The sequence below is a fragment of the Sceloporus undulatus genome, chromosome 1, assembly GCF_019175285.1.
Source record: "Sceloporus undulatus isolate JIND9_A2432 ecotype Alabama chromosome 1, SceUnd_v1.1, whole genome shotgun sequence".
Taxonomy (NCBI): Eukaryota; Metazoa; Chordata; class Lepidosauria; order Squamata; family Phrynosomatidae; genus Sceloporus; species Sceloporus undulatus.
Genome location: NC_056522.1, coordinates 231,779,382 through 231,791,871, shown reverse-complemented (window position 1 = coordinate 231,791,871; position 12,490 = coordinate 231,779,382). Strand labels below are relative to the sequence as shown.

General features: G+C 39.0%; 1 protein-coding gene across 4 annotated transcripts in view; it reads left to right on the top strand.

Annotated features, from left to right (window-relative positions):
* Window positions 1-5,922: 5,922 nt before the first annotated feature.
* The window catches only part of LOC121930655 (2-amino-3-carboxymuconate-6-semialdehyde decarboxylase-like), a 62,727-nt gene continuing 56,159 nt past the window's right edge, over window positions 5,923-12,490 (top strand). For 2 of the 4 annotated variants that reach the window (XM_042467413.1, XM_042467325.1), the window contains exon 1: window positions 5,923-6,085. In XM_042467413.1, the coding sequence (XP_042323347.1) occupies window positions 6,029-6,085 (57 nt within the window). In that variant the 5' untranslated portion in view covers window positions 5,923-6,028. The remainder of the gene's footprint in view (window positions 6,086-12,490) is intronic. The other 2 variants (XM_042467502.1, XM_042467770.1) reach the window with 2 other exon arrangements.

The window sequence follows — 12,490 nt, the reverse complement described above, 5'->3', positions numbered from 1 at the left end:
GATAGTCATTCCTCAGTACACAGCAAAGATTATGTGACAATTTTTATTTATTTTTATTTTTTATTAACTAAATTGTACTACCTGTTTGTATGATGGACTCAAGTTCAGGATAAAGCCTGAGAAACATAAAACAATGTAATAATTTATCTTTTCATTGGTGTTTTACTGCACATATATTGAGTTAATATGAATTGGATTCACACTCTTAACTGTGACTTCGAGTAACCCAGTTGCCTGCCTCCAAGTTATTGCACTTAATTTAAGAAGATGGATCAAATTACAGTCACCCCTCAGGATACATGGGGGATCTGTTCCAGACCACCCACTGGAGTTACCAAAATCCACAGATGAGCAAGTTCCGCTGTTCCCAATGGCAGCACATGCACATGAACATGCCACCATTAGGGACAACAGGACTCTACTCAAATCTGCTGACAGCAAGTCCATAGATACCAAAGGCCGACTGTACACTGCTTACTCTATATAATTTTTGTTATTGTTGTTAACTGCTGTCAAGTTGTGAAGATACACCCAACTAAAGATGGTGGCAGGTTTGGGTGTGCAACGCCGGTACCCAGGTGAGATCAAACTCTTCTACCCAAAAAGGCTCAGAAGCTGAATGTAAAGTTCAAAAAAGGGGGATGTTTAATTTAAAGAACAAAAATAAAGAGTTTTCTTCTCCCCAGCTCTAAATAACTTGAAATAAAAGTTATTTTACAGACTTTCAGCAATCTTCAGGGTGTCATCTTTCTGGGTCTGATCTTGGTTTGATCTCCTCTCTCAATGGAGCTGGTGCAGGGTCTTTCGGCTACTGAATTCTTTGTCTTGAAGTAGGTAACTAATTTCTGGTAACTGATTTGGCTAACTTCTGGTAACTAATTTGGCTAATTAGTTCCTGGTAACTGAATGACTAACGTGTAAGAAATGCCCTTTCTGGCTGCCTGGGCCTCTTTGCCACCAAAAGACAGCTCTCTGCCTGCTCACAGCAAAGACTGCTCCAAACTAAAAGCCTCTAGCTAAAGCAGAGCATTCTGGGAAAGGGCAAACCAAACCTGGAAAAATGCAGCGGATCCTACAGCTCCTCCCACAACTAATACAATGAACTTTCCTACACTAAAATATTCTATGGCCTGAACCAACACGAAAGAAAATGCAGGGGGAGATTCAAATAGTCCTGGCAGGACATCACACAAGTCAACTTTGACTTATGACAACCATATGAGCCAGACCTCCAAGTCACCCTATTGTCAACAGCCCTGTTCAGCTCTTGCAGACTCAGGGCTGTGGCTCCCTTGATTGAGTTGATCCATCTGGAATACAGTCTTCCTCTTTTTCTACCACCTTCTGCCTTACCAAGCATTATTGTCTTTTCTAGTGAATCATGTTTTCCCATGATATGGCCCAAGTATGATAGCCTCAGTTTAGTCATCTTGGCTTCTAGGGAGAGTTCAGATTTGATATACCGTATTTTCCGGCGTATAAGACGACTGGGAATATAAGACAACCCTCAACTTTTCCAGTTAAAATATAGAGTTTGGGATATACTCACCGTATAGGACTACCCCTCTTCCAACGCACACCAAATAAAAATTAAAAAAAACATCAGATTTTACTTCAATATGGTAATTTTAATTCAAATGACATGTAGGTACTTAGCAGGAAACCTTGTTGTATACAAAGCCTGCTTGGATTGGTCAGCTCTCCCTGCCTGCCCAGCCCTCCCTGTCTCCAAGACTATCAGAGCGGTAGCCGCTTTCATACGATCATTGCATACGGTGGGGATGTAGCCGTGGCCGTTTTTTAGCTCCCTCCACCATATGCGGCAACCGCAGATTCTCCAGTCCGGCTCAGATGTTTCAGCACCTGCCCTATAAGATGACACCCGGTGTATAAGACGACCCCCGACTTTTGAGAAGATTTTACTGGGTTAAAAAGTAGTCTTATATTCCAGAAAATACAGTACTCTAGGTCCCGTTTATTTGTCCTTTTAGCAGTCCGTAGTAGCCACAAAATGATTCTCCAGCACCACATCTGAGTTTATTTTTTTCCTATCAGCTTTCTTCACTGTCCAGCTTTCACAACCATACATAGAAATCGGAAAAATGATAGCACGGATAATCCTAATTGCCTTTCAAAATAGTCATCTGTCTCCCTAGAGAACTGATATCAGAACAGTGGATGTCAACAGCCTGCTGAAGTATTTAAGCTGTTCCTCTACTTTTTCTCAGCCAGCACATTTGTAAATAGGCACAAATACTGCACAACCTTTGGAAGATTTCCTCCCAATGAGAAGCAAACTTGGGTAAGAACTCTGTCCCTGAAATGTCTCACTGCTTGAAGAAGGGGAATAAACATAACAGAAATTTACTGAGATTTTTAGTTTGACAGCAGGAACTAAACATATTTCTACAATGCTGACATAATTTTTAAAAGACCTTCCTCAACCAGAACCTATGGGAGGAAAACAAGGAATATTTTTATCCTTGGTTATTTCTATTTGAAATATGAACTGCAGCCAACTCATCTGAGTACTGATGACATTTCCATTAATCAATTAACTACTTTTCACAAAAAACCTCACAAAAAACAGTTGTGTTAACCCAAAAAAGTAGCAAAATGACAATGACGCCTAACCAACCAGCCTTGTTCCAACCACATTCAACAAAGAATCTATCGGAAGTACTTCTTGTGTTGTCACTCCATTTGTTAAGACGACTGTACTTTGGAGGTGTGTGTGTGCATGTGACTTCACCTGTTGCCTTAGCCCATCGATTTCAAGAGTTCTCTTAGGCAAAGAATACCGAGGAGGTGGTTTTGCCAGTTCCTTCCTCTGAAATATAGCCTACAGCACCTGGTATTCATTGGCTGTCCACATACTAACTAGGGCTGACCCTGCTTAGCTTCCAAGATCAGACAGGATTTGGTGCCTTTAGAATATTTAGGGCCTGATCTGAAGGTAAAGTTATATCATTTAAATATCAGTGCAGCCTCATATACTTACCTATGGGTCTTGCCACTAGATGGCATTATCCATTAACTGTAAATATTGTACATTTTACCATGACCTCAAACTTGACAGAAGTGAACGTCAAACATTGGAAAATATTAACATCATAGTCTCGGTCACTGCATGAAGAAGAAAAAACACAAACAAATAATTTTGACCCATGCCCAGTGCCACTATAAAATATGACAGGTGAAATGGCAAATTGTGTCATTAATTTACCTTCTTTTTTCTTGTTGGTAAAAACATTTCTGTAGTAGGGGTGACAAAGAAATTCTACCAGTGCTCTCTATTTTCCCCACATTGTCAAGGGGTGAACAACTGCTTGGAGTGTGAGGGTCAGTTTTCACCCCTATGCACCCTCAATGGGCTGCACTAGCACATGGTTGGCAAATTGTACATATGTACTACCTGGGGTTCTGGTACCAATTCAGCAGACAGCAAACAAAGCTCTTAAATTCTTTGATCATTACTTCCAAGCAACTATGTTGTTTTGTTGTTGTGTGCCTTCAAGTCATCCCTGACTCCAACTTACGGTGACCCTAAGGTGAACTTATCATGAGATTTTCTGTGGTTGAGAGTGTGTAACTTGCCCAAGGTCACCTAGTGGTTTTTCATGGCCAAACAAGGAATCAAACCCCCATCTCCAAAGTCCTAGTCCTATGTTCAAACCACTATGCCACAAGCCATTATTCTGAAACATTGCCATTTTCTTGCCTATGAATGGGCATCTCTAATATATGTGTCATTTGCATGGAAACTGCCAAAGAAAAGGTAACAAAAAACAGTGAGCTGTTGGGGGGCAGTAAAAAGAATCAAAGCATTATCTCTTACCCTCCCACCCTCCTCCCACAAAATTTGAGCACTTCCTTACACTTCAAACTCTGTACTTGCCCTTCAGAAATTACAGTATGAACTTTCTTACTTAGTGCTGCCTCTATATTATGGTCATAACAAAAAGCCAGGATAGATAAATACGAGTGTGTTTTGAAAAACTAAAAAGTAAACACAACTCTTGCATAAAATCCACTGCATCTGTATTTAAGAAGACTGCCAATCTTGATTCCTCTTCAGAACAGCCAATTTTGGCTAGTTCTGTCATTAACTTCTGATTAAATTAAGCATGAATTTCTGGTTTTGCTATTAGAGAGGGACTGAGCCACTATTACGCATTGGATGCAACAACTTCTATTCTCCCAAAGTCCACAGCAACAATTGTAGAGGCAGCACTGTTTTGACTCAGCAATTTAGAAATGTTGACTGTTCTTCCTTGTTTATGCAGGGCTCTGAACCTGCAAAAAGGAGACATGTAAAATTGTTCATACATTTATTGCTTGTGTTCTATTCTCCCACCTTTTCTCCCACCTTTTTAGATGCCTAAACCATACTTGTAAACACTGAGATTTTAAGCTACTGAAATATTGCGAATCTGAGGTCTTAAAGAAACTTTAATCTAGGGAGGCATGAATTCAGGCACAATTGTTATTTGAAGAGGCACTGTTCCCATTTGCCTCCCTTTTGCTACAGCATTGTATATACAAAGAGGACTTTTTTTTTAATTTAGGAAAGTACACCAGGAAAACTTTCACAAACCTTCATGGCTATGCCACCAAAGCCAACATTACATGACCAGTGTCCTTGGTTTTAAAATATCAGCTGCTTAAACAAATAAATCCTTGGCCTGAGGTAATTATCAGTCAGTGCCCCGGAGGGTTTTTTCACAAGCACATCAATCCAGATTTTATTATATTTTGCTCAAATTTAAACTGTTCTCAGGTGGTATGGACATTCACTCTCCTTATTACACGGAATCAAGCTGCCATCATAGTACAATACTAAGACTGTTGGATTTTTCTCCATAGCAACAATATTTACATAGCCTTTCCTCTGTAGAGAGATTCTTTTTATGACTCTCTCAACTGCTTTATCTTCCTCAGTGACAAGTTTGAGCTAATATTATTGCAGTTTCCAGTCATTTTTCTATTGATTTCTTAATTCCATTTCTCTCAACGATTTCCCATCCTTAAAGCTGAATTGAAGACCAAATCAGACCTGACGTGTTAAGTGTATGTCTGACCCTTGTGTGGTTGGTTTTAAGTTACTGAATAGCAGCCAAGAAGGGTGATCTGGCTTGGGACCATGATTAGGGGAGATCGAGAAACTGATCCCTTTCCCCTGCTACAAGCCCAGTGCAGATTGCCCCAGGAACAAAAGTACCACAGAGAATTATTGGACAGTCGGCCCTTCAGATTCTTTATCCACAGATTCAAGGCTTGCAAATATTCAAAGAAAGCATGCCTTCCAAATTGCAAACCTTGATTTTGCCAGTGAGACACCATTTCATTATGCCATTGTATTTAAAGAGATTTGAGCATCCATAGATTTTGGTATCCATGGGGTGTCCTGGAACCAAACCCCAGTGGATACCAAGGGCCCAGTGTATGACATTATGAAAAATATTAATTAGTAGCAAAGGTGCATTATTTGAAAACTAATTCATATTACCATACAGAACTGGATAGGATTCCAAAGGTTGATGTAATTAAACCTAATTATCCAGTTATGTGAAAAAAAATCTCTCATGGCTGGTTACTTTATTAGAAACAAAATGGATAGAAATACCTAATCCATTTTGCAAAATTAAATCTGGGTTCTGAAAATGTTTGTAATCCAAATTATTACTTCCTAGGACAGAAAATGGCTATCAGGTTAGCTGTTTAAACCTCACAGGCAAATTCCTCTCCTGTAGTTTATACTTTCGCTCTTGTACAGTTCAATAACATGGAGATTCAAATTGCAAATTATATGCATGCCACTGCCTTCTGCACAGTGAACTCCTATATCATGCTGGCCAGCTGATTGGTAACCAGGCATCTTGGCAGGCCAGTGGGAGGACTTGAACAGCAGTTTAAGTTAATGAAAAACTACCACTTCATGGACGACGGACAATATATAGGCACAATCAAAGTGTAATGGAAGGGGGGAGCCTTTATTAAAAAACAAATCTTCAGGTGAACTTCAGAGATGAAAATCGACATTCATAGTCACATTCTGCCTAAGGAGTGGCCTGATCTAAAACAGGTAACAGTTGCATTGGATATCTGGTACAAAAGCAAGAGGGAAGCAAGTGAACTTCTTACAGCTTTCAATGTTTTCAACTGAGCTTTCTCTCTGATATTTATGGGCTTTGAGAACTCCCTCCTGGATTGGATGGCATGTAGTGTGGTATCTCTCTCTCTCTCTCTTTCTCTCTGTCTCAGTCTCTCTCTCTCTTTTTAAAGTTGAGCTCCCACTCAATAAAAGCAAAAAAAATGACCTTCATTTCAAAACACCCCAGGCAGTGTCATGCAATGCCAGAGTGCATTTTGAACAATTACTGTACGTTAATTTGAATATATTCAACAACAACGTTCTAATGGTCGCTCAGTGAAGCAAGTGGTCTGATGTATTTGTTTTTTACTTGTTTTCAGAAAAACACCTTTTTAAAAAAGCTTATAATTAATGCAAAATGACAAACCTGTTCCATTACTGCCAGGAAGAAAAACTAACAGAGGACAAAGTTTTGTGGTGTTCAGGGACATTTGTTCTGTTCCTCCCAGCTTTGAATATCTCTTTTTATTGCTCACCGAACATGGATAGAAAAACTGTCTTTTAACAGTCTCAATCAAAATAAAAAATAATAAGCACTTTACCTTCTTGGGCTGTGGTGTAATTCTAAACATATTTATTCAGAAGTACCAACATTACCTTGAACTATTTAATTGACCCAAAATGATTCAAAGGCATAAAGAATATTAGGTTAGACAATGGTTTGAGCATTTGAGTGCTGTTTATATTGAATTATGCTACAAAGGTTTCTGGCAGCAATCAGGAAACTGCAGGAAATGACATTTCACTTAGTCGTGGGATCTACTGCATTTTCTTAGTTCTCATCTTTAAACCTCACCATCTGGTAGATTTGAAGGGAAAAATTATAATGTCATGAGAACAAATTTTGTATTTTTTTCTTTCAAATGATTGATTCTGTAAATGAAGCCCTAAAGTACTTGTTTAGAGTATTAGTATTATAATATACTAATATTATTTTAGGAGTCTAACTTAAAATAACAGATTCATTTGGCTTTTTTCTCCTGTACACACAGTTACAGTAATACAACTATAGTTTTTGTGATAGGAAATTGTTATACTTCCTTTTTTTTCATTGGAAATATGTGTATATATTTAATTCGAAATACAGTATATACTTGAAAATGTGTATGGCACCAAAATGGTATCTTCCTGAAGACTAGGACCTCAGGCCAGTTACTTCTCCCAAGCAAAACAGACTTACTGAATCGATCACTTAATGATAAGTTACCACTCAGGCTGTGTGTGTATTGCAAAACTAATGCAATCTGACAGCTCTTTAATTGCCATGGCTCAGTGCTATGGAATTCTGGGTTTTGTAGTTTGTTGTGGCACCAGAGCTCTCTAACAGAGAGGGCTAAATACCTCACAAAACTGCAAATCCCAGAATTCCGTAGCATTGAGACATGCCAGTTAAAGTGGTGTTAAACTGCATTAGTTCTGCAGTGCAGATGCAGCCTAAGTCATTACAGAGTAACAGCATGGTGTAGTAGTTTGAGTGTTGGACTAAGACACTGGGAGACCAAGATTTGAATCCCCACTCGGTCTTGAAAAGCTACCTGATGATGTTGGGCAAATCACACTCTCTCAGCCTCAGAGGAAGGCAAGGGTAAACACCCTCTGAACAAATTCTGTGAAGAAAACCCTGTGACAGAATTGTCTTGGGGTTATCATAAATCAGAAATGACTTGCAAACACAGAACAACAAGTCAATATAAATTTCATTAAGTCAATGAGTCTCTTCTTGTTGGGTCCAGCAATTGGATTTAGACCTGACAGATTTATCATAGTAGAAACTTCAATGGTGGGGGGCAGGGGCAAAAATGTGGCCCTGGGGTTGCAGAGTCTAAGCTAGGCATGTGGCTGGCTAAAAATATAAAAAGCTGCCACAAAAGCAAGCAACCTATTTCTTGGTATGAATGAGACATTTCTTCCCATTCTGATCATTTTGATCAGTACCACACCAGGGGCAAAAGACTGATGGTCTCTTCCCTCAGTTGTACCCTTTAATCCCCCCACACACATCACAGCCAGCCATTTTTTAAAGCTGTGCATGGTCAAAATAACATTCTATCTACCTTGATGATCAGTTAACAAATACAAGTAAAGAGAAAAGTTGGGCAACCCAACTATAAAAAGCAAAAGAAAATAGAAATGGTGACACTTTTTGACAGTGCTCAAATGTATATAAGATAAACACAATTCCTGTTCACAACTGCAGTAATTCCACCTTCCTCAGGAAAACAGCTCAGTGGGAGATAATCCCAACCCCTTCACAGTCCCCACTTGAACCACACACTGTCTTCCTGTCATGTATTCCATGTGTGAAATATTTAGCCTTCTCTGTCAGATATGTAACCTTCTCTCTGTCAGAGCCATGGAAGTTAAAGTGAAATTACACTGGATTATTTCTGCAGTGCAGATACAACCTTAGAATAACAGACCCTCAGGAGGCAGTAGAAACGAGTTGCATCCCTCTTCACTTCCCCTCCTAATTGTATCAGATCCATTTTTGGAATATTTTTATATTGCCAGCACCTAGATTGTGGGAGCAGGAAGCTATGGATCTAGCTGATTCATATGAGATGACTGAGAAAACAACTCACTTTGCCCAAGAAAGAGTTGCCAGCAGAACATAACAATGCACTGAGACATTACATTTCATTCAGTCAAGGACACATTATAAATAAAGGGTGACAACTTTTCTGACTCAAAATGTTATGATGGTCATGGGCTAGATGCCTTTTAAAACGACATTGTCAGGTAAAATGTTTAAGGGCTTTTACCACAATGGCTAAATAGCACCTCCAGTTTCGTTGCCTTTAATTCTGGTTTCTGTTCTTCACATTACATAGATAAATCAAGGGCTTAGGCACAAGAGAAAGGTTTTCAAGTTAATCCTGAGATCTAAAAAAGGACAAAGAACAGGGGAAAAATAACTGAAGGGGATCCCTAAAACAGCCAAATTATAACAGAACAGCTTACTGAGTAGTGGGGGGAACCTAAATGCTAGTCCCAAGCAGATGTATAAAAGGTAATGTTTCCCCTTTGACAAGGTTGTCAAGTCATGTCCGACTGTAGAGGGTGGTGCTCATCTCCATTACTAAGCCAAAGAGCCAGCGTTGTAAAAGCCAACTGTGTGATCATATGGCCAGCATGGCCACACAGAATGCTGTTTCCTTCTCACAAAAGTGTTACCTATTTATCTCCTTGCATTTGCACATGCTTTTGAACTGCTAGGCTGGCAGAAGCTGGGTGTAGTGACAAGCACTCACCCTGCCCTGCAGCGCTTAGGTCTCAAACTGCCGAGTTGCTGATCTTGCAATTGGCAGAGTCAGCGTCTTAACCACTGAGCCACCAAGTCGCTAGCTAGAGGTCCCTAACTAGAGGTGATCCATGAAATAAATAGAATTTACATAAAGGAGGGTGTATAATATTTTCTGGCAAATCCAATCAGAAACAGTGTTAGTTCAGAGGCTAGTCCAGAACAAAATGGTGTCCCTTCTGTTTCACATACTGACAGCTAAACGTTACTTCAATACTAGTAATGCAACGGCAAACCCCCTCTGATGAAACTTGTCAAGAAAACCCTGTGATAAGGTCACCATAAGTCAGAAACAACTTAAAGGCAAACAATGCACACACATCACACTAGTAATGGGCTGGCATCTTTCATTGCCCCAAGAGGATGTGGAGCAGTTAGTATGACATGAACAGCTGTGCCTTCAGCTTCTTGCCTGTGCTCCTCCAGGGGAAAAATTAAAAATTAACCATAAGGCCTAAATGAAGTAAATTCTTAAAATAAACCATTTTTTGTCCAGTAAATGGTGTGCAAGTTTCAGCTCCAGACATTTCTGAAATTACATTATGACTATCCCCTTTAAAAAAAAAACCTTGAGAGCAATGCATACTGAAATGTTGGGATATTTTAAAACCAATACAGTGTCCATTAACTGAGCAACTTAAGCCATATCTCTGATTCCTTGTGCACCTTTTATTGGGTGCTCCCCAGTTTTTGCTTCCTAAATGAAATAGAGCCATGTTTGTAAGCCTGAGGGCAGGGAACCGTCTAACTAAAAGATTGTATGTACAGCGCTGTGTAAATTTACAGCACTTTATAAATAAAGGTTAATAATAATAATAATAATGTTGAAGGAAACACTTTGCTTAGAAATAGAAAATATTGTACCTAATGATTTCAAGTTAAGTTAAGCATGTACAAAACATCTTGGCATGTTCTGCTGATAACAGCCAGAACACTAGAACAGGACACACAGAAGAACTGTGGCATGCAATTTGGAAATAGGGCTTGCTGCTAGTTGGTGAGTTTGTTCATATATCACAGACTTTAGTTGCTGCCACTGCATGTTTTTGAAATAATCCTATATAAAGTTGGTGTAATAACTTGTTCGGTGTGAAACCCTGGGCTTCTAACCCCGAGTCCACCTGGCACTGCGTTGTTAAACCAACTGATGAGTTCAATCTACTGTCAGACTCCATTCATAAATTCTAAAGGGTAAAAAGAAAAATCTTTTTCACTAATTACTGTTCAGCATCTGCTACCTGAGAATCAGTTGCCTCACTTTCCTTATCACAGGCAGCATCTGCACTGCAGAAATAATGCAGTTTGGCACCGCTTTAACTGCCAAATGCTATAGAATTCTGGGATTCATCTTTTTGTGAGATATTTAGCCTTCACTGTCAGAGAAGTCTGGTGTCACAACACATTACAAATCCCAAGATTCCAAGGGATGGGGCCATGACAGTTAAAGCTGTGCCAAAGTGCATTATTTCTACAGTGCAAATGCAGCCACAGAAACACCACCAAGATTTGGCATCATACCTGCATCCACTGTCCCACACTTGCCATAAGGTTATTGTGCCACGCAAAACATTTGCATTGCTTAGGGCATGAGATCTTGGGTCTATGGATGTTATTGTGCAACACCTTCACAGATCTAAGGCTCCTAATGTTTTTTCTTTTGTTTTGTTTCTGTCATGAACACATACAAGCCAATGCTTTGATGAATTTTTTTTTAACATTTTACATTTTTCACTATTTAGGGCTTCATATATGATCTCTGTCTTCTTCTGCAAAACTTCCACACTACAGTTAGACTTGAACATGAAATAATAGGAATGTTTTACTTCATTGTGTAATAGTTACATCTTATGCAACTGTTTTGCAAGAGTAATTTTTAAGAACACATTGACCCAATCTTAAATCATAGCATTGATGTGTGCATGAACACATCACTTGGCTAAAACTAGTTCGCTGCGCTTCTCTTGTCCAAGCAAAATACAGGTTGACGTCAACAGAAAATTCACACAACAGGAGTTGTGCCAGATTCTTTCTGCTGATTTGCATTTGTGTATGTGTAATTGTGAGTCTATATGTAAATCAGAGTATTTCCATACCTATCACCATGAGCTATTTCTAACTTAAGAATCTTTGAAATAAAATAAAACTGTACTTATTCCTCCTGTGTTTTTGTATCTCTTGTTAGAAGAGTTTTTAAACTCTGGGAGAATTAATGGACATTTCAGTTGTGTATTCAAAGCCTTTCTATGTTCTTTAAATATTAATAGGAGAATGTGACCTTCAGCCCTGCTGCTGTATCATAGAAGCTGCAAAAGAAAATCAATACACATCTACAATAATTATTAACTAATTATAGCTCAGGAGAAACTTTGGCTGAATCTACACTGCAGAAATAATCCAGTTTGACATCACTTTAAGTACCATGGCTCAATGCTATGGGATTCTGGGAATTGTAGTTTTGTGAGACATTTAGCCTGCTCTGTCAGAGAGCTCTGTTGCCACAAAAAATACAATCCTCAGAATTCCATAGCATTGAGTCATGGCAACTAAAGTGCTGTCAAACTGCATCATTTTTGCATTGTGAATGCAACTTTTTTATATAATAATAATAATAATAATAATACACAACATTAGCTGATAATACCTCACTGATTCCTAGATTCTTGAGTAATATCCAATTCACTGATGATCCAAAACTTCAGCTGATAACAGTTGGTAGACTGTGGACCCATATAACAATAACAAATTTACTTAATAAAGACTTACAATTCTGTGCACTTCTGCTTTGGAGTCCAACCCACTAAACTCAATGAAACATACCAATGAGTAAAAGGGTGTAAGGTTGCAGAGGGTTAGTCATGTTAGTCTGCTGGGAGTTCTTTGGTAGTTTTTATGGGATATTGTTTCATATTCTGCCATCACAAAGCTTGAAAGGCATTGGACCGCTCTCTAACAGTTTGTTCTAGTGCAGTGGTTCTCAATCTGTGGGTCGCGACCCCTTTGGGGGGTCAAATGAACCATCAGAAAACACATATTTC